The sequence below is a fragment of the Miniopterus schreibersii genome, assembly GCF_964146895.1.
Source record: "Miniopterus schreibersii genome assembly, chromosome: 17".
NCBI classification, from domain to species: domain Eukaryota; kingdom Metazoa; phylum Chordata; class Mammalia; order Chiroptera; family Miniopteridae; genus Miniopterus; species Miniopterus schreibersii.
The window spans coordinates 21,429,990-21,453,298 of NC_138117.1; the positions used below are offsets into that span (position 1 = coordinate 21,429,990).

General features: G+C 40.4%; 1 protein-coding gene across 6 annotated transcripts in view; it reads right to left on the reverse strand.

Annotated features, from left to right (window-relative positions):
• Positions 1–23,309, reverse strand: part of ASPH (aspartate beta-hydroxylase) — a 139,369-nt gene that overhangs the window by 81,797 nt on the left and 34,263 nt on the right. For 4 of the 6 annotated variants that reach the window (XM_081116618.1, XM_081116617.1, XM_081116619.1 and 1 more), the window contains exons 4-9: positions 9,313–9,399; positions 6,517–6,591; positions 2,502–2,627; positions 1,610–1,642; positions 638–694; positions 96–146 (exon numbers count right to left, since the gene is read on the reverse strand). In XM_081116618.1, the coding sequence (XP_080972744.1) occupies positions 96–146; positions 638–694; positions 1,610–1,642; positions 2,502–2,627; positions 6,517–6,591; positions 9,313–9,399 (429 nt within the window). Of the gene's footprint in view, positions 1–95; positions 147–637; positions 695–1,609; positions 1,643–2,501; positions 2,628–6,516; positions 6,592–9,312; positions 9,400–14,016; positions 18,048–20,115; positions 20,158–23,309 lie in introns of those variants that run through there. The other 2 variants (XM_081116622.1, XM_081116621.1) reach the window with 2 other exon arrangements.

Consider the following 23,309-nt stretch of genomic DNA (forward strand, 5'->3'; position numbering starts at 1 on the left):
GCTAAAATTATTTCTTGGTCTCCGGTAAAAGAAAAATCACCATGTTAACATAGCCTTGTGGCTGTAAAGCTTTAATCATGTTTAAAGTCTAATACCTGCATCGTGGTATGTCCTTTCACCATCATCTAGTGCTGGCTCGGTGGAATCTAAAATAAAAACATATACACCTTTGTCAAACATGAAAAACCAAACACATTACCAGATATCATTCTGAAATTATTTACAAGTTAAATTCTAATCTTTACAACTTTGAAAGACAGATATTACCATTAAATAAAATTTAAGATAAATAGAGTTCCGTAATTTGCTCTCTAAGTTAAAAGACAGGAAGGAGCAGGGCTAGGATTCGCACCCAGTCGGACTGGACGCCATCCTTCTGCCTCATTAATTTCCAAATGCTCTCTCTGGTCCGATGTGCAAAGACCAACATCCCAATAGTGGTTTGAAAAAGCACAGCTCCTTTTTCCTCACTTCCCCATGTAGTTTAATATTAAACTATATTCAGAAATTTCTTTAACTGTCTGAGCAACCAAAAATAATTATGAGTACTACAAAGAGCACTCTGTTGAATCAGAATGAATCATTCCAGCGTTAAAACGGCCGTGGCCACTGCCTCCAACAGAAACACGTCACAAACCTGGGTTTTCGTGTTCATACACCATCTCTTCCACGTCCTGATTATAGGCCTGCGAAGCTAAAAATTAGAAAATAATCACTAATGAGTTTCAAATAAGAAGGATTACACTTGATATTCAAAATAGGAAAAGCACAATTTCTAGTAATGATAGAAATAGAAAATCAAATCATAACCATGCTCAAATTCAATTCACATTTGCTTATACAAGAAACAGGTACTAGCTGTGCTCAATGCCTAATTCAAAGATGAGTAAGACAGTCCCCACCACAAAACAGCAGAGCTATATTCTTATTTAGCTTATGCAAACCCAACTATCATCCAGAAAAACACAACAGGACAGACTGACACAAAGACAGAGAGATAGGCAGAGATAGCAGTGCAAGGAGCCTTCCTCCACCAACTCCGCAAGCACCCGCCAGGGAGCCTGAGTGAGGACACACACATTTCCTGGCCCCGGACTGCAATATAACTTTAGTGATTACAGATATAATACTGTTGAAATGACACGGGCCCTGAATGCCAGCCAACAATTTCACGTGGTCCTACAGTACAGAAATAAGGATCTGCTCCAACACTGGAAGAAAACTGGCCAACAGCACAGGCTTGTTACTGAAAAAGGAGGGGTCCATCTTCAGCGTGGCCACCCACACATGGCACATAACAATACACAACTGTAACCTTTCACTGACACTGTAATTTAAGGCTACAAAACATGCCATTCTACTTGTCTTTTGACCTAGTAAGCCCACTACTGGGAACGCATCCTCAGGAAGGAGACTTCAAAAAACACAAAGATTATATGCCCATGTACGTAATTTTCATCTACTATGTTATATAAAATAACAATCATGAAGTATATATTGTGATATTTGATATATTACATATAATTTATTATTAATAAATCATCAATGCTCTTTTACGGGAAAAGACTCATTCTAATAAAAAGAAAAAATTATCAAATTAAAATCTCACCTGTCTCTTCAACATGGTAACTATCTTCAGTTTCTAGAAAAAAATAACATTAAATCAATGTTACTACTTTCACACAGAAGCATGTATATATATTGTATATGTGTATTAAAAATCTATTCTTTAAAAAAATATATGTCTTTATTGATTTCAGAGGGAGGAAGGGGGGGAGAGAGAGGGAGAGAGAGAAACATCAATGATGAGAGAGTCATTGATCGGCTGCCTCCTGCACTCCCCCTGCTAGGGATCAAGCCCACAACCAGGCAAGTGCCCTAACCGGGAACTGAACCTCGATCTCCTGGATCCTAGGTTCGATTCCCCATCGGGGCACATGCCTGGGTTATGGGCTCGATCCCCAGTCGGGGATGTGCCGGAGGCAGTCATCAATGACTCTCATCATTGATGTTTCTCTCTCTCCCTCTCTCTTCTTCTCTATGAAATCAATAAAGGTATATTTAAAAAAATAAAATGGGCTGAAATATTTACTTTACTTACTTTCTATAATAAATTTATATATTCTGAGAGTTTTCCTAAAAGTACTTTGAATTAAAATTGGGGTACCTATTTATTTTAGGGGACAAAGTCTTTTTTCATTTTTACCATTTTTAAAAACACTTTTGTTGTTGATTTTATCACAGATGTCCCCATTTTCCCTCCTTTGTCTGCCCTCACCCAGCCCCCACACCACCTCTCCTCCGGCCATCACCACACTGTTGTCTGTGTCTATGCAGAAAAAATCATTTTAATTGATTTTTTATTAAGTTTACCTTCAACTTAATAAAAAAACCACTTTAGATAAAAATTAAATATTGGTTTTAAAGGCATTTAAGAAAAACTTAATTATAATTACAAATTACCTATTGTATTTTATTCTAAAAGCAAAAAAATGTTCTACCTTCCTGAAATGTTCCAATTTCTAGGGACTCAAGTCTGTCATCTGCTTCACTTCCTACCAGGAAATCATCATCTTCTGGTTGCTCTTCTCTTGCTGGTCTGTCCTCCTCTGGTTGTACGTCTTCTCCTTGAAAAATGACAATGAACAAAGAGACACAGGTGTAGAGCAGGCGCCCAGGGCAGCGGATGACAGACACGTAAGCCCGTTCTGAAGGGCGCACCCTGGGTGCCGCTGCAGGTCACTCCCTGCCCCTCAGGCCCCTGCACGTGCTGGCGCCCACCTGAAGCTCTGCTCTCACTCTGGCCAAGCGCTGGACCGCCTGGCGGGGAAACAGGTCTCCTCTCACCAGAGCGTGAACTCACCAAGGTCAGGAACCTCATATATTTTTTTCACTATGGACACCTAGCACCCAGGGCCATGCCTAACCATAGGAAGTGCTCAATAAATATTAATAAATCATAAATATTAATATATTTGCCTCTTCAATTGGGTCAGAGAAAAGGTGACCCTATGACCTTTCATTGAGAATTGATGGAAAAGTCCACGTCACAACCTTAAATAACTCTACAGTAACGTTCTATTGCCAATGGCCGCCGGCCACCGATCTTAAACCACATGCTAGGTCATCTGTATTGGGTCCCATGGATTATACTTTGTATCTAAAGGTTCCTAAGTTTAGTCTTTTACATTTTGCAAAGATGTCCATTTTCTCTTCTGAGACTTCTATGATACAGTGGTCCCTCGGTTTTCAAATGTAATCTGTTCCTGAAGACCGTTCAAGCTCTGAAACCTTTGAAAACTGAGGGATCCACATCGACAGCTGGGCCTCAGGAGCTTGCTCTCAGTGGGAGCCGTGGGCATGTTCGACTTCCGAGGTGTGTTCGAAAACCGAAGCACTTACTCCCAGGTTTACGGCATTCATGACCCAAAATGTTCGTCAATGGAGACATTCAAAAACCGAGGGACCACTGTATATCGAGCTGTTCTTTTGTGTAGATGTTAGACGTGCTACTTTATTCCACTGCTATATGGTATGGCTTGTCATTGTGGTGTAAAAAACATTCTCCCCATAGCAACTTGACATGGCTTTAAGCAGAATATGTCCTGAATATAACACTTTAACCAAAGAACTCAAGTGAACTAGACTCAGCTGTGCAGAGCGGTACCGCGGTTAGGAGTGTGGAGTCTGGAACGTATGGCTCCAGACTGAGGTTCTTCCACACAGCTGTGTGATCCTGAGCAAGTTACTTAACTACTCTGTGCCTAAAATTTCTCTTCCATAAAAAGGAAATAATAAGAGTACCTACTCGCAGCATTGTTGTGAGAATTAAAGCACTTGAGCTCTGCCTCAAGACCGCAAGGCTTCCTTTGTTACCTTACTTCTAATGAGGCGCCGCGATGCTCTCAGGAGTTACCAAATCATGCAGCCCATCTGTGTCAGTGCCATGTGTTCTCTGTCTTCTCATCAGAGCCTGCTACATTTTCTCATTTCAGACTGTTTGCTACTCAGCAAACCTATTACCAATTCTCATTCCTATCACTAATTTACGACTCTCTCTTACCACACTCCTTTCTCCTCACAGTCATTTTAGGCAGTGCAATTTGATGGTTTTTACGTGAGCAGGATTTCTCTCTCTCAGCCATCGCTGTTCACTGCAAGGTCCTGTTCTGTAGGAACCTGAACCAAACGTCGTACTCTCCGTAATTCCCTGCTGTCGACGACAGCCCAACATGAACAAAACCTAGGGCTTACCAGCCTCCTGTTGCCAAGCCCTCTGCAGAAATCACACCAACCCTGGGAGGTAGGTGCTATGATCCCACTTTGAAGGATGAGGAACTTGAGAGACTTTGCTAAAGCCACACGGCTAATGAGTGGCAGCTGGAGGAATTGACCCAATAATGAAACAGAGATGGGGAAGGGGCGTCTACTTCAGGGGTGGTGGTCGGGAGGCCTTGCGCCGTCTGGCAAGGTGGGAAGGCTGGATCTCTCTCCTTCTCTCTCTCCCTCTCACACACACACACATCAAAAGAAGATATAAATAACAAGTGCAAAGGCCCTAGGGCCGGGGTAGACTTGCAATTACCAGGGAAAGAGAGAAGGCCAGCTGGGCTAGCGAAAGGGACTGAGGGGAGAGAGACTGGGCCCAGGTGAGGCACAGGGGTCAGGCCCCATCAACAAGGGGTGCAGGGGAGCAAGGATGGAAACACAGGCCCGGCTGGATGCCACTGCAGTGGCCACGGGAAGAGGGGAAGGTGACGGCTAACATGCTGCAGAGCCCGGACACACGCTGCAGGCAAAGCGGACGGACCCGCCCAAGGATTACATGTGAGGGAGGAAAAGAGGCAGGAGTCAAGGAAAACTCCCAGGGTTTTAGCTTAAGCAACTACGTGGATGGGGAGATCATTACTTAAAATATAAAAGCCTGAAATAAGAACAAAAACATATTGGGGGGAGCGAGGGAAGAGCTGTGAGATGGAGAGGACTCGGGAATTCAGTCTTAGATATAATTTAAATCTAAGATTCTCATACGACATGCAAATGGAGACAAGTATGCCGCTGGGTAAGCCAGGAGCCTGGGCGAGAGCGCGGGGCTGCAGACATACATCCAGTGGCAATGCCAGTGACATTTAAACTAAAGCCACAGCCTATTTCCTAAGGAGAAAGATGTGATAAAGACAAGAACAGACCCAAGACGAGAGCGTGTGGCAAGAAGCACAGGTGCTAGACTTGATTTCCCCCCTCTTCTGTCTGAATTCCCACCCCCACCCCCCTTTCCACTTTCTCTCTCCCCACTTTGGCTAAATTTAGGGTGACTAACCACCTCCATTCACTGGGTCACCAGCACAACCTCCCTCTGATGTCCCCGCGGCAAAGTCCCTCCAACCCATTCTCCGCGCTGCAGACAGAGTGCACGACACTTGAACTCAAATAAAAATAGCTTTTCCTGCATCGCTCCCCACCCACGGGCCGGCCAGCCCCACATGGCATCCTGTGCTTCCCCATTATAGCACTTACCTCCTCTAGCGAACTCACTCATTTATTTAGACTGCATCTTCCTTGAGCTACACGTTTAAAAAAGATGCAGGAAGAGAAAGCCTGTGCTCGCTCACGCAGGCAGATGTACGTGCAGGTGGAGTGGCTTTCCTAGCTGAGGTGACACAGCAATGGAAGGACACAGGCTCTGGGACCCCCAGCAGCCAATGGAGAGGACCTACAACTGGGCAAGGGCCCATCTCCCCGTGAGCACAGATGGAGCCAGATGGGATGCTGTGCCCTTACCCCCAAACATCCAAGGCTGTGAAAGGCAGGCAGTAGCCTGCTAACGCCCAATTTAAATGATAGCAATTGTTTGCTTTTAAGACACATCAGTTTTTCCTTTAGGACAACCTTTAGCTCACAGCAAACCATCAGAAGTATTGGGAAACCATGGGTTCTGCCCCCTTCAAAATCCCTTTGTTACATTTTGGGGTTGTCTTTTCTGCTATTATCAAGGGATGCTTCAAGAAATAGTCATAAAATCCTAGAACATTGGTTTCTACAGTATCATTGCATATTCTCTATGCAGAAGTTGACAGGAAATTTTTTAGATATAAGCGCTGGGAAAACGTTTTCTATTCTCTAAGTCAGTCACATTTATTTCCTCTCTGGTAATATGACCAACATAATTCGCAGTTGCCCTGTTGTGCTCTGGTGAACCCCCAAGCAGGCAGTGAAATGTGAGGGTGGGCGATAGCCCCCTGCAGCTTGTTGGCTGTGTCCTAATCTCCTCCCTGTTCTTCATGTGCATTGGCCTCGATTCCTGCATTCTCCTGTGTTCCTACCATTTCATTAGAAGTATGCAGTAAGTTCCCGAACAGTAAGGTGCAGTAAGACAAGTTCAGTGCTATTTCAAAAATATATGTCTTTTAAAAGCTTAAAAAAACACTCAATTATTAAGTTTTAAAATACTGTCCTAGTCATTTAATCAATGAATTATTTTAATGCATGAAAAAAACAACAGATTTTAATTCATACCATGTTCTGTGTATACTGTTTCATGGAGAGAGGAATGAATTTCTTCTTGTATTTCATCTTCAAAATGCTGAGGTCCTAAAATAATCACAAAGCATAACTAAGTAGAAAAGATGTGGACATTAATGTAGAGGCTGAAACATGGCATCCAGGTACATACATACATTCAAATGAATATATCTGGATGCACCCTTCTCACATTGGGTGACCACTTTTTTTTCTATGTTGGCAAATATGGGAGATATTTAAAATTGATTTTATTTCGACAGCAGATGTAAATTTTAAAAGACCTCATAAGATTTTAAAACAAGAAAACTAATTTGGGTTCAGATTTTTCTTTTAAAAAAACACCTCACTCAGAGCAAAATTATTTCCGTTTCTAATGAACAAAACTCACACTAATGATGGAATAAAGAAAACGGGAAGGGCAAAGCTTTCAGAAAGGAAAGTACTGGGAAATAAGATAAAAATGTGTACGACAAGGTCAGTGTACATTAATGTATACGGTCAACACAATCTACATTAATGTACATGTCTCCCCTGAGAGTCAGGAGGAAAGGCCCGGCTGGTAGGAGGGCTGCGCCGGTCAGGGCTGGCTGACCACGCCAGATGTTGCCATGAATCGTGAGTAGAAGACCTCACATTATAAGTGACAATCCTTTCAGCTTTGGAGAACTCCATCTGACAGTTGGATTCATAGATTCGAGTAGCTATCAATTACAAAGTGAACCCCAGTGGTAATGACATTCCGACACCTCTGTGTTGCTTATCGGATTATCACGTTTATTGCACCATCACGCAACAAACCAGAAGCTGTAATTACACTAACGCTATTACAAATTTTCTAACAGACATCGTCCATGTTCAGTAAATAGAAATAGCACTAGGCTTAGTGCCGTGAATGCTGTCACATGAAATAATGCCAGTGCCATCAACTATATTCCCGAGCCAATCTTCAATGACAGAAATAGAGCAAGTTCATTGGGACTTCACATAGGAAAACGTTTATGAGTCTATTTTGCTAATCACACTACAAAACCATTTCTAAAGCACAGAAAGTGCCTTCTATTTTTATAGATGTTTATATTCCACAAGCCACTTTTAAATATAGACTCATATAATCAGAGAAGAGCCTGCCAATCTCCATTGTCCCTCACCATCTCTCACAATGGCCGAGACAGCTTCCTAAGGGGACTCCCAGTTTTACAGCCTTCCAGAGAACATAAGGTAAGGACAAGTGGCGGGTGGCAGTCTGCTCCTCGGCTTAACCTTTTCATGACTGCCTTTGCCTGAAGCGATGAAAAGCTAAGCTCTCCAGGACAGAATCCATAGCCCAGCCCGCATGTGCCTCTCCAGACCCCTCTGCTCCAGCACCGGTTTGAACTTGGGAGTGCACCGAGCTGTTTCATCTGTCCCTTGGTTCTGTAATGCTCTTCCCTTTCCCTGGGGAGGGCTGCTAGAGGCAGACGCCAGACAGATTGAGCTCAAGATAGACTGGAAAACAAGGCAAAAAACCAACTGTAGATCCTTCTCTCAAAAGTCTGGCAAATACAGCAAGGAGAGGGACTGGAGAGCAGAGACAAAGGGCTGCAGGCATCAAGAAGGGGTTTATTTTATTGTGTTTTAATGAGAGGTGTGTACCTATGTTTATGCAATAGGTGGTAGTCAAAGAAGAGAGAAAAAGTCAGTTAAGAGAAAGGTTGAGAAGGCAACATTTAAACTAAACCAAATATTGCCAAGAAGTTGAAAAGGACATGAGAAGTTATCAGTAATATGCAAAGAGTAGTATTAAAAAATTAAAAGGAGTGAAAGAGAATGGCACATTTCAGAGTAGGTTCTAGCTTTGAAAAATTTCTTAATTATAAATTTATTTAGTACAAAGTAAAATCTAGGATGCTAAATCCAAACACATTTAAATTATGTCTTTAAAAAAATCACTCTTGCCATTGAATGCTTATAGAAATTCTACAGGAATGGGAGGGATACAGTAAATTCTCCTACGATTATGACCTGAATTTAAAAACCAAACCAACAAACTGATCTTAAAAGGAAGGAAATATTGGTCATCAAAGTGATAAAATTAGCCAAAGGACCAACTGTACCCAGGACTTAAGTCGCTAGTAAATATGTGGTGTCATTCCTAATACTTCCACGAGGTGGCAAAATGAAACCAAGTATTTGAGAACTGAGTAAAGGAAAAACATGCAGAAATTAAACACTACTTTGTAATAAATATCTCGGCATAAACAGGAAATAACAGTAATGGATTCAAACATTATTTACCAACTTCCACCCCACGGGTGACTAATAAGATACTTGAATTGATCTAGGAATTCATGAATATGTAAAAAGGCTTTATAGATACCTGGAGGTGGGAAGCCTTTTGATGTAGAAAAGAGACTTTCATATTCAGATTGGGAACTCAGTAGACCTACTCTATTAAATAATGTGAGAAACGATGACAAACTAGCGAGCAATCTGTGTCTGACTTTACTTTCAAGGTCCTGGAATTGGAATCGAGAAACACAGCATTTCATTGCTGATGCTCCTGTGTGATCTCAGGCAACGAGCAGCCATCTACCTGTGCCTTTGATTCTTGCACTCAGAAACTAAAATCCTTCTGTGTTAATGCTCATTTTAAAAAATTAAATTTACTATAAAATTTCAGGAGAGGAAAAGTATTTCACAACTCTCTACACAGGGCAAAACAAATTATGGGTAAAAACGTGATTCTGGAAACTGCAAACTGGGATGCCTGGCAGGCTGCAGTGCATGGGTGGGAATTACAGCAAAGCTTACCTGTCCCCTCGGGAACCTGCTCCTCCGGGTACCTCTCAGGCTCTTCAGGTGGGACTGTTGGCTCTGAAGCAGATCTTTCTTTAAGGCCTGCATTTTTATTCACAAAGTTAACTTACGTTTTTGTTTCTTTGTTTTTCTCTTTTTCAACATGTTAAACCAGGACAAATAATATTTACAAACACTTCATCAATAGTCAAAGTAATTTAAAGTTTACAAGACTTTATACTACATGAAAATACTGATAGGTTTAAAACCTGAAGTAGGGAAAGAGTTTGCTCTTTAACTTCACATGGGCCTTTAAACATCTCTTTACCTAAGTTAACCCGTCATTAAAAAACAAAACAAAAATCACTGTTTAAATGCTCACAAATCTCTAAAATGTAAAGTCATGTCTAAACTTGCCAAAAGCAGTTCAGTGTGAGTTCAAGCTCCTTGTGTCATAGGTGACTAGTGAATTTCTCAGTCCTGAACTCTGACTCCAGCAAAAAGACAACCGAGGTATACTCGAACTTTCGACTGTTATTGGTGAGCACACTGATTTTGATTTACACATATTTATCCTTTGTGAAAACTTTAGTTAAAAGTGAGAAGAAATCACACATAACTATTTACAATCTTCTAAAGGTAACACAAGCAAACATATTATTCCGTAAGAACGAAAAGATACAGATGAAAAAGTTCTTTTTTTATGTCTTAAGAAAAATAAGACATCAGAGTAAATTAATATGAAAGCTGATTTGAAAGTCAACACCAATTTGAAATATGTTATACTGAATTAGTCCTTTGGTATGTTATAGGTAGAACATTAAAGTATACCCTCCATTAAATGCAACTATTAGAAGGCTAAACTAGCCAGGTTCAAGTGTCTGCGGACCCCAGGTGCCAAACCCTGGGCTCCTTGCTACACCACTGAGAACCATGTGCCAACAGTTATTACTCTAGGGAGTGTGTTGTGCATGTCCAAAGCCTGGAGTGAAAAGGCCAAGACAACTGAGAGGCATTTTTCTAATCTTAAGCACCTTTATAAATTCTTAATGTACATACACTACTGTAGTCCAGAAAATTCTCATTTCACTCTTTTATTCTTTTTTGATTCTTTGTATTTTCTCTTTTCCCCTTCATTTTTCTCTCATTCACAAAACATACTCCCACTTTCCTCTCCGAAACCCTACAGATGCTGAGATACACAGGACCACACCCCATCATTTTATTTCCTATAGTTATTCTCATCACTACTTACACAAAAACCGACCACTAGTAAAACAAACACCAATGCATACAGCTGTGTTCTGTCCCTAACAATAAAGTCGCTTCCAACTATAACATACAAAGGGAGTATACACAGATACCCACGGATGCTAACTGTAGTTGGATTTCAGGGGCCGAGGGAGGAAAAGATGAAGACCTATTAAAATACATCACATTTTAAATGCCAAATACAGGACTGAAAGCTCCCATGCTGCTTTCCACTTAAATAATCTATTCTTACATCTCTCAAATGCTAGTGGCACATGTATGGAACTATCCACTGCCAAGTTCTGCTGAATAAATAGGGTAAACCTTAAGAATCTGCAGAATCATGTAATTTACTGTTGCTCTTAGCCCCTGAGAAAACACCTGGAGCATAGCTAGGGCTCAATAAACACTTGCTGAAGGGCTGAACACACCCAACGGTGTGACCACTCTGTGGGGCCAGGCTCCTTAGCTGCACTACAGTGGCTTAGGGCTGCAAAGGTGGGAACGGAGATGCACATAAATTTCCCTACTGTTTACCAAATAGACACACCTGTGCTCAGCATCCACCAGTACAACCCTAGCTTGCCTGGGACAGTTCCAGCTGATTGATAATCTGTTGTCCCGGTAGAATTATTTTCCTCACAAAAGTGTCTCAGTCTGAACGAAAACTTACAGGTGATTCTTCACGAATCCTATACGTAGTAGGTTTTCAAACTGCGCTCTGTAAGTTCAATAAGCAACAAAATTTCCCCACCAAACAATAAAGATCTGAACTGCCTCAAAATCCCCCCTATTGGGTTATGAGAAAAGTTTCCGTTGAAAAAATAATTTCTTTGCTGAAAGGGTTTGGAAACTACTCATACACCAATATTCAGGCATAAAATGCCCCTCAAGTTCGCTTTCTCTAAATCAACTTAAGAGTTATTTGTCTCTAAAATTGAAATTGTAAAAGGTGAATATAGACAGGAGAAAGCAAAAGTATGTAACAAGAGAAAACATCAAGCCCTTTTCTGTCCAAAGTGGCAGAGAACTTGTAAATTTATTGATACCTGGTCACAGCTATTTTCCAGAGGTGAAATCGGCACAAAAATAAACAATACTGTAAACACCAAAGAAGCTGAGGATCATACTAGCACACCTTCCCAAAACATATACAGTTCCTAAAACTTAACAAAAACACACTCTAGACCAATTCTTACTGCTTCGACAATCCATATGGCAGAATTAGCCCTGGGGTTACCAAATACTTTTTGGCACCCAAATGCATTTTAGTCCATGAATAAGTGTCTTTGGAGAATAGGGGTAAATCCATGTCTCATATTTAATTTTAGGCAAAAAGTAGAGAAAAGTTAAAGAAAAAGAAAATATATATAAGGTCAATTCACAATCAAAGAAAAGATTTTCAAGTTAGATTTATTATGAGGTACACAGGACAAGGGTGGAGCAGTGAAATATTCAACATTACATTATGAAATGAATGTATCAGTTCGGATGTTCCCAGGACTACTTATAACAAAACATCAACTCACACAGGCTTGAGCAAGAAGGGACTTTATTATCCAGTTCAGACGTGCAGGCTGGCTCGCTCAGCCCGGCTTCCTCCTCAGGCCAGTAATCGGGGCTCCCAGCTGCAAGCTCCTCTTTCAGACAAGACTATGTCCAAAAGCAAAGGACGTTTTGCTTTCTTTCCTCTTGCTCTCCTTCTCTCTTAGGCTTGAGGAAATCTCTCCCAGGGGCCTCCAGCAGTCTTCCCTTTCAGTTTAAAAGTCAAGACCAGAACCCACGACCATTCCTAAGCTGGCAAGAGGCACAGGCTGACCACAGCTGCCTGACAGTAATTATGTAGAGCTGAACGAATGCTGTGAGTCAACCAACCACACAGTTCCTGCATCATTTAGAAAATAAATTAATTCCCTTAAAACATACCTTGTTTTCAGTTCGTTGGGTGTATCACATAAATTAAGAAAAATTTTAAAATCAGGTTTGTATTGAAGAAATATAAAATCTTTCCTCCAATTTTAATTAAAAATGGAAGAAGTTATAAAAAGTAAATGAAATGAGCACTTTAAGTCAACCATTCATGGCAAATCTGATTACCTGACACAATGACCCTGACCCCATATTAGCTCATTCACTGCTATGCAACTTCACCTGACCACATGGGGAAGGGTAAATGTACTTTCTTCCCATGTACATGACGGAGTTTAAAACTTACTACATTATGCATATGGCATTTATTCATTCAACAAATATTTAGCACCTACGTCCCGGAAAGGGAAGAATTATAAAAATAGGAAACACAAAATCCTGAGAGTGTAGGGGATGGGAAATGGGATGGGGAAGAGGGATGCAGGGAGGCTAGGCCCTTGGGGAGAGGTGGCAGGGCTATTTGCTCTAAATTGATGAGGAAAGGACACACTGATAAGATTTGAACAGGTTTGTCACTGCTTGAGTTACAGTGGGGAAAGGTGCTCCAGGTAAGGTTTTGGAACAAGTACAAAATTCCTCAGCAGCGAGGGTCCTGGGAGCCAGAGACCCAGGTGGCTTATGCAGCTGGAGCAAGGGCCTGAGGGTGTGAGAATCAGAAAGGGCCTGGAAAAGGGGTCACAGAGGTCTTTACTCTGAGTGAAAACAAAGGATTCATTTTTCATAAGAATTACATACAAAACACTTCCTCAACAAAATCTGGGAGTTATAAATAGTATTATGTTTCACAGGGTTTCATATACTTCGCCCATAAAAGCTAAGTCATTTTTAAACTTCCCAGTGTATTAGTCTTTGGTTTACTAATCCAGTGGTGCACAGATTGGTGAAAATGTTGATGTTACCTACCCAGGTTACTCCAGCTGCTGGTATTTGTGAAGGGGAAATGCTCAGGACTGCCACTGCTTCAAATGCAAGTAATCTAACCGTTTAAATCAATATACCCCAAGAATAACCCTCACAGGTACATGAAACTTGAGAAATATTCCTGGGAATCCATAAAGCAGGAATGCATGCATACTAACTGACCAGGTGAATCCTTGTCTTCGTTCTGACTTATATAATCAGCAAACACAGAAGTCAGCAGGCATCCCAACACCAGCTCTGTAACTTACCCAAATCTGAGACTACCAGGAACTACGAGCTGCCCCACGACACACAGCAAGAATCCCAGGTTCAAAGCGTCATCACGTGACTCGAGATGGACAGGTTTCAGAGGAAGACGACAGAACCCCCCCAAATTAAACACCAAAAAGGCTCCTAAGAGCCTGGTTTCAAGAGCGATGGAAGGACTCCACAAAGACCGGAATGGAATGACTCCGTGTAACATCTTAACATAAGACGGTGTAGAAGCTCAGGCACATGAACCCAGAGGGCTGCCTTGAAACTCCACTTGAACCCCATCCTGAGCACACTGCCAGTGCTGCAACTTTGGTCTCCACATAGTACCTCCTTATATAGGTTTTAAGAATTAAATGATTTTTTCCACCAACTTATGTTTTCCTTTATTTCTTCTAAAGAAACAAATTTCCACCCCCCCCCCACACACACACATACACACAGCAACATGAGCACAGCTACAGGCAACTTCCAATGTGATTTAAACAATTACTGAAGAAACTTCTGGGTTTTTCTTTTTTTAAAATAAAATACACTTCTTTCTAATATAATTTTATATGTTCACCATTCAATAAACACACAGTGAATGCCTATTATTATCAGTTACTATGACAGAGACCGAACATAAATCATAGTCTGTAGGAAAACAAAGTCCAGGAATGAAGCACAGTGGTGGGCAATGTAACTGGAAGGCACACAGTCCAACCACCCAGGAGAGGGTCAGAGAAAGTTCAAGTGCAGATGTGACTCAGCTGGATCCTGGAAGAGAGGGAGGTGACCCACCACAGTGTAGGCAGGGGGAAGAGTGGGCAGAACTAGCAGTAGCTTGTGCCATTATTTTCTCCCCAGCCCCTTGCTTACTTCGTAGCAGGGCACCGCGGGGCTGGAACTACCTTGACCACGTGGACCCCAGTGCCTGGCACAGCCCCTGGTCAGCTGCAGATACTCCGAATATGTGTTAAATGAATCAATAAGTGGAACATAGAGATGACACAGCATGTGGGTGTTTTATATAACTGTCAAAAATAACAGAAACTATTCAAGATTTCCAACTCCCAATTACTTAACATTACAAAAATTTCATCCCAGTTTATAGTTGACTTATTTTAAAAAGGGTAACCTTTCTGGTTTTAATTATTTTTAGATAACAATATGAAGCAGAATATAGAAATAACCACGTACTAAATTTAAAAAGTGAGTAAAACTGAGCACTCAAGCATAAATTTAACCCATTAGTCAGGACCAAAAGCTAATCTCGGTCTAAGTGTTTTAGTTGACTAGTCAGTGTTCCAAGGCCAATGCAGTTAGATAAAGTGTGGCCCCAACTTCAATAAGATTCAGTTAAAACCTCTGTTTACTGAAGAAATATTTTTAAATGTCTTAGTAGAGACGTTTCAATCCAATTCCTGAGCTGATCAATTCAAACGAAAACTCAGGTGCTTTACTAGACAGATGACTGTTTATGATTCTGCTGATTAGAGGTTATTCTAAAAATAATTTTTCATGCATTTTCTTAGCATTTAGCCTTCATATACATTATGTCCCACTGTCCTTCAGTAAATGTAATTATAAATCTTCACCCTTCTGCAACGGAAAAAAATCATCTAACACTTAAAATTTGGAGTCTAGATCTGAAAATCAATCCATCTTAGCAGCAAGGTCTAATATCAGGACACCGTTTTAAAATCTTGTAATATTTGTGTGTCCGATACCTGTTTTGCTGGGTGTTCTGTCCAGTTCTCAGTCAGAGCCTCACTCTTTTCCCAGAAGCTCTCCTTCCTGCAGGAAATATCCCCTGTGGTTTTCTGGGACACACTCAACCCCCATCCAAAGCTCTGTGCATAGGAGCCTGGGAAAACTCACCCACCCCCAGCTAAACAATGCAGCTGTGACAATGGTGTGTAGGTGTGACAACACAGTTGTGACGATGGCCACAGATGGTCACCAGGCCTAACCAGTCCAGTGGTCATTCTCCCAGAGCCATCCCAGAAAACTGCCTCTTCGCACTCAGATTGCTGAACTAGAGAGATGTGTCGGGCTGCCGAGGGACACCTTCTCCGTCAAGAGGCAGCACCTCCACAAACAGTAACGTCAAGTAGAAATCAGCAGAGCGAAGATTTGAGAGCCAGGAACAAACACCGCTAACTACAGGTCTGTACTTGGGGTCTACTTGCTTGAAGCCAGGGCCCCTCCATTTGCCAACCAAATGAACCATAAAATCCCCCTTTTGGTTTACTGTGTTCCTGTAATCTATAAAAACAACATTCTGACTAATCAACATATGAAACCCCAGGCTACCACATTACAATTTCTTTGGACCTCAGTTTTAAATAAAACTATAGGGTTGAATTAGAGAGATATTAACTTAAATATTCTCTAGATTTCCCCCTTGATATATAAATCTATTGTGTCAGCTGAAATTTTTGTCAATTAAATGTTTGTGTTTGATTTTAAGCAGTTAACACTTGCTAGATAGCATATGAAAAAAGGCACAGAGCCTGGCTGGGCATGGCTCAGCGGTTGAGCATCGACCTATGATCTATGAGACTGAGGTTCAGTCCCCAGTCAGGGCACATGCCCGGGTTGCAGGCTCGATCCCCGGTCGGGGGAGTGCAGGAGGCAGCCAAGCAATGATTCTCTCATCACTGATGTTTTTTTCTCTCTTTCTCTCTTCCTTCCTCTATCTGAAATCAACAGATATATTTAAAAAAAAAAAAAAAGGCACACAATACTTTTAAAAACATCTGCACTTAATGCTCACTCATTTCCAACATGAATTATCTTTGATTAGGTCAAAATACCTGCTTTTAAGCTCTTCATAAAAAAGATGAATTATTTTTTAAGATAAAATCTTTGTGGCAGCAGTTTTAATTCTGTTATAACAAATCAGGTTGCTCTTAATTCAGAAACTAAATTTTACGAATACTCACAATTAGAGATTTAAGAACTCATGCACAGAACAGTACAAACCATTTGCCGAAATGTATTCAAACTGAAAGTTTCATTGTACTCAATGTTTTCTTAACTAAATTCTGACTTCTAGTTAGATCTCAAATTTACAACTCCTTAGAAATCGTAAACAATTATGATACAATCAAATATGAAAAATATATGGCATTGCACCAAAACAACTGAAAAACTGTGTGATATAAAATGAAAGGAAATCCTAATTTGAATAATTAAAGCCTTCCTATATTCGGAGTCTGTAAAGATATAAATAAATGTGTTCTAAAATTGTTCTTCTAAATAAAATTCTCCCTTTTTCATGACTGTCTCCAGGGTTCTCAGGGCAGTGGACCCGGCACACAGTATGCACCGGGTGAGGGGAGACAGGGCAGGACTGGTGGAAAGGGGGGAGGTAGCTGGGGGCAAAGGAGCGAGGGGCCTCCAGAGATGACTACGAAGACAAAGGAGATAGACTTAAGGGGGGGCTGAATTAACCTGGGAAGAGCCTGAGGAAAGGGCAGCCCCCAGGGACAGGGGGGAGGGGCCAGAGCCTGGGGAGGGGGAGCACAGGGGGTGTCGCCTGAGCTCGAGGGGGTGCTCTGGGGAGAGAAAAGGTGGGGAGGGGGAAGGGAGCAGGAAGGAGAAGGGGGGAAGAAAACCAAGGGCAACAGAGGACGGTAACTTCCTCCCACCTGAGTATTTACTGTCCCTGGAAGTTTCGTCCCTCTGCATATAAATACTATTTAAAATCTTAGCATTCGTATTCCACTTCAATGCAAGTATTCAATATATTAATAAGTTCACTAAGATTCACATTAGAAATATACAGTCATCTGGATAAATGATCAATAAATTAATAAAAATAGAATGTTATTACATCACATTTTTATTACATATATTTCAAGCTTCACCTTTTAAATGTAGAAGCATTCGACAGTATGCTGCAATTTTAAAGAACTGACTCGCCGAGCACCAGTAAAGAGACGGTCAAAGGCTAACAGGACCTCCCCAGTCGGGGCAACGCTCAATCTCCTTTAGCAGCAAATCAAACTGATGAACATGCCGGGTCCTGGGGCAGGAGGCCGGGCTCTAGTTCTTTCTCCTCTGGTTATCGCCCTTGGCTAAGGGAGCCTGCTTCGCGGGGCTCCTTCCTTCCTTCCTGTCATCTTTGTCTCTGGATGTCATTTTGCTGGACATATCCTTTGTATTTGCTGATTTTTTCCTACTTTCCTTGGTTTTGGACCCTGCCGGGGGCCCCGCTTTCTCCCGGTCTCGGTCTCGGTCTCGGTCCCTCCTCCTGGCGGGCTCCTTCGCAGCTGTCCCCTCGGCAGTGGCCTTCCCCCTGGGGCCAGCCGCCTCCTCCTTCTTCCCCCGCCTCCTCTCGCTGCTCTTACTGTCCTTGCTGGGCCCCGGCTTCTCCTTTTCCTTCTTGCGCTCTTCTTTAGTCAGTTCTTTAACATTCACGTTATCCAACCAAAGGAAAAAAGGTTTATTGAAAGACTCTCTTAATTCACAGGACAGAAGCTTAGTGCAAAAGTGTTGTCGTTTTTAAATCTCCCCACAAACATAAAATGATCGTTGGAAAAGTGCCTTGGCAGGGTTCAAGTTGGTTAAAAACAGATGCTAATCTCCATAAAGTATCGGCACAAAAGAAATTCTAGAAACTTGCCACCAAAATATTCCAGCTTAAAATATGGTATGGTTTGTCTTAAAACCAGGTTAACATGCAATATTATTCAAACGAGTGCATCCATAAAGGCAGGACTTTACGGTGTTAACTCACATCTCACAACGCTAAGGGCATCATTAAAGGAACACCGACAGCGAAAGAACAAATTTTCACTGCTTGCAAATATCTGTACAAAAATTATTTTAAAAGTTTTAGCTCTAACAAAAAATTAGATTCTTAAAATATTTGTGCTTTTAATCCTTGAAAACAATATAGTAAAAAATTAAATTTCATTTACTTTTTTTTAACTAAAAAAATACAACATCCATGATTATAAAATTTTTAATTCATTATCTATTGTATCTGAAATAAACAGAATTTCTTTTCTGCTCACATTCAACATTATGAAATCGGTATTCCTTTAAATATGTTTCCTGTTCATTGATGTAGAACCACTCAAGTCAACATATATATGTTGCCCAGGCTCATAGGGAAGACAGCAATTCAATGGACTATACAGGTAATTCCAAATCTCATGTAAGATACTGCTTTCAATTTGCTTTACATAAAGTTTAAAAGTGCTGCTAGCCAAAGGTCTGAATTTCACCTCTTGCTGTCTCATTAGGAAATCATAAGAGAAGTAAGGTGTTTGCTGAATATTGTAGCATTTAAGCAGAAACAAAGCAAAGATTTAATATAATAAAATGTGGAAGATATCTTTACCCACCAAAATTATGTAAAACTCACACAGCACAAAACGTATTCGATTCTTCCTGAAAACGTTATTAAAATTTTGTAGAAAGGCAGAATGGCATTTGCAAGGAACCAACCATCCAAGTCTTCATTTTCCTTCAGTGCTATTCACAGAGCAACAGAGACAATAACACTTCAAGAGCAGGAAGCATGGCCAAAGCTGTCAGGTCTTACTCTGCACACTGTTTTTAAAACATTAAGTCTTTCATGTTTAATGTGCCTCTCTAGGTCAAGAAACACAATTATACTTTATCGGCCATTTACTTTGTAATTATTTATGTAAGAATAAAACAGTGAAAATTCTGTTTTCTTCCCAGAAATTATTCAGGTGAGATACAGAGATAAAACATTAAAATTTCCTAATCCTAAAATTAAAATACAAATCACAAAAGCCTGCAACTCACATAGTTAAAGTGTCACCTGTTAAAGTTTCACCGAAAACAAATAAACACACTACAAATATGCCAAGCACTTAAACACAAAAGAATATTACAGATCTATAGAGAAAAACATGCACTTCCCCCATGCCCCTCTCTGTGAAGAACAAAAAATATTTACATGTGAACAAGAAAAACCAGAGGGATATAAAATAAGCTGTAATTATAGGCTATTAGCCTACACAGAATGGTTCACACAGGTATAATCATTTTTAAAGAATTCAAATAGTAAACATGGCAAATTCTATACCAACGTGATACAGTGCTCCAAATTATAAATCAATCACTGATGAATTTATCTTTTTCTCCAAAAGTAATTTAAGAATTCAAACTAAGTAAGGTTTTAGGTTGGAGGGTAGAATGTGTATATGTAAATTTATATATAGTATAACAATATGATAATGTTATATATGTTCTTAATTTGAAGACCAACAAAGTTTGATAATATGAAAACAAAATTACTTAATCTTACAGACGTGGGGTAGAAAAGTTTTAAATGAGGTCTTGATAAAACTACTTATGACCAAAGGTGAACCCAAAACCAAAAAGCAATAATGTTTAGCATTAGTAGCTGCATTTACATAACATATAGAAAATATCATGCATTTCCAAGCATTAAACTTGATTCACTCAAGGCTAATTTAAAAAAAAAGAAAATACCTTTAGCCTTAGTTTTTCTCTTGGCTACCCCACCAGGTCCTTCTGTTGATATTTACAAGATGAAAATAGGTTATAAACAAAATATTAAGGTAATTAAAAAATAAGTTTCTATAAAATAGTTAAAATCCATGTATCCATTAAACAAAAGTTAAATTCACCATTTTAAAAAATACACTCCTTCCACATATACATCTGTCATTTATGTCATTTTAGAACCTTATTTTCACTATTTATAACAAAAAAGTGCATTATAATCAGTCCGTGATTTAGTCAACTTCACAACTTGCCTTAGAAGTGGAAGAGCTGTTGGCCTTAGAAATGTCTCATGGCCACAGGAAATGGTGTTTCCTTCTGGGTGGTGCATGGATAGTCAGTGGACTTCCGCTCATTGACACAGATGATCAATTACAAGCACGGAGGGTGAAAGGACCTGAGGAAGTTACTTCCCTACCCGATCATCACTGGTTTCCCCCACAAAAGGAGAGCACATTTTAATAGAATTTTAATCTTTACTATTTGAATAATCACTGCTTTTTTCCCCCACAGTTTCAAACTGTTTAAAAATTATACAAGAAATGCACTATTATGTAGTTATATATTAACTTTTTTACTCTTTATCTAAAAACTTTGCAACAGCTTTCTATTTTCTCTCTTGCCAAATGAAGGTAATGATAATGGGTTTATTTTTAACCCTCTAATAATGTCAATACCATATACCTCTCAGAACACTCTTATTCCAACCAGGCTGTAATTAGCATCCCAGCCAACTGATGTTCCCCCTGCCACATAAATGCTTTGTTATACTCATGTAGCAGCAAACTTTGCAAGCGCATTCCAAGTCACCAATCCATTTCCTAGAACAGCGATTTCCAACCTTTTTCATTTCATGGCACATAAACTAATTACTAAAATTCTGAGAGACACCAAAAAATATATTTTGTGCTAATCTGACCAAAAAAAATTAGGTATTGCATGTTTTAAAAATTCTTGTGACACACCAGTTGAAAATTGCTCTCCTAGGCACATCATGGTGGGAGGTATAGTGATGATTGTTCATCTCCTGTGAGGCAACATGTGCAATCTCTCACTCTACAACTAAGGTGACAAGAAAACCCCCTAAGCCCTTCTACACTTATCCCTGTTGGAAACTGTAGCAGTCACTCTATATGTTTCTCCAAAGAGTAATCACACTTCCACTCCGGTTTCCATCAAATGAGAACAGTGCATTTGAGAATGGTAATTAATTTTGGTTGGACTATCTCCATCATCATTCTGGTGTAAAAAATGTATTAGTATGTATTACCACTGACAACTACATTTTAAAAAGAAACATGAATTAACAGTTCCATGTGGCTTTCTGTATCTATCTGGTCCACTTACTTGATACACATACACAACCACAACCAGATTGTGATGACAATTATTGTTCCCAAACAAACCTGATTCTTTCCTAAACTCTGAGAAGAGCATGCCACCTTGTAATACTGATTGCTTTCTTGGACCATTCCCCACTAAAGTTTATTTCAGAAGAAAATATCAAACTTATTCTTGTCAAATTTAAATATATGGGTATATTATCCAATGTACAAAGTAAATTAGCATAAATCATTACAATGCACTTTTAGTGATGCCAACGTCCCATCCTGACTCCCCAGGTTCTGAAACGAAGCCCTGGATTTTTCCTGTTAAAAAGCAGAGTGGAGAAAATCCAACTACCCACTCCCCACCCTCACTATAGTCAAAAGAGCTATACTGCTGAAAAGGCTAAAGTTCACTTTTTTTTTAATAATCTAAAATATCAGATCAGCGTCAGATTAGTGAAACAGGAAAACTAATAAGTACTTAAAACTTTTCTAGTTTGGGTATAAATCTTTAAAGTGGGACAAATTAACAATGGTGCAGTGGATTGTGCAAAATGTCCAAGGATCCATTTAAGCTACCTTTTCTAAATGTAAAGAATATAGTCAGTAATTTTCCAATACTTTTGACATGACTAATACTGAGCCAATGATTTAAAAGCCACAATGATCATGTTCAGTCTCTGAAGGAAAGAGTAGAGACAGGAAAGAAAGCACAGCACTTGGAAAGCAGCAAGTTAACAGAGAAGCCCCTACCTGTTGAAGAAAAGAGGGAGGAGTCAAGAAAATGCAGTGCCCTAAAAATCAAAGGCACAGTGTCAGCAGTATCAGGGCGGCAGGCATGAGCAAAGCCTTGGGATGACGGTGCTACTGAATTAAGTTAATTATTAAATGTCCCATAGGGGTCTCCAGATTACAGTTTTGCAAGCAGAACAAGAGGAGGTCACATCACAGTGATGAGAAAACGTAAGTGGGAAGAAAGGTGAGTAAAACCCAGGGTGCTCATGAGGACCCCTCTTATCTCCTTAGAAGAAAAGGGATCATATGTGCATTTTCCCAAGATTCTCAGGGGACACAAGAGGAGTCAGGGTTTGAAGAATTTCATCTGTGTTTGTATGCACTGAAGGCTAGAGGAAACAAAGGCACGCCCATAGCAAAAAGAAACTGAGTTAATGACAAAGGGGAGAAGTGAGGAGGCCAAAGGACCCTCGAGGTGCAGACGCCAAGGGAAAAGGTTGGCTCTGGGAACCAGAACACGCCACATCTGAAAAGATGCCCAACGAGAGAGGAAGCGATGATTCAATTACAGGAGTAAATAAGTGTCATCCAGTGTAAAGAAAGGAAGCTACCGGCACCCAAGCCAGGTTTGCCTACATCGGTAAAGAAAGCAAAGTCACCTCTACAGAGAAGGGAGATGGAAGAGCGAGCGTGGGAGGTTTTGAACACTGACTCAGGAGAACCGTCAGGGAGAGAGCGCCTCGCAGACGGTCAGCTCGGGCACATCCACAACAGCTCTTCTTCCAGGAACGAGGACGGCATGCGGAGGGGGAAAACTTACAAGTCTGAGGAAGTGAAGAAGTGGCCCCAGAGAAAAGCACCAGGCATGTATGTAAGACTTTGCTTTTATATAATTCCTAATTCTAGGCAGAATTGATTTCTTATCACTTGTAACGCTGGTTGATGTGGAGTCTCCTTACAGTGTCCGAAATCAACAAGTGTGCCATATTTCTCCAGAAGAAAAATAAGGAATGATCCCATCAAACAATAAAATTCACGATAATACAATAGCTCCTCAAAAAAAATTTCCCAGTAGTATAGAGGAAATTACACTCATTA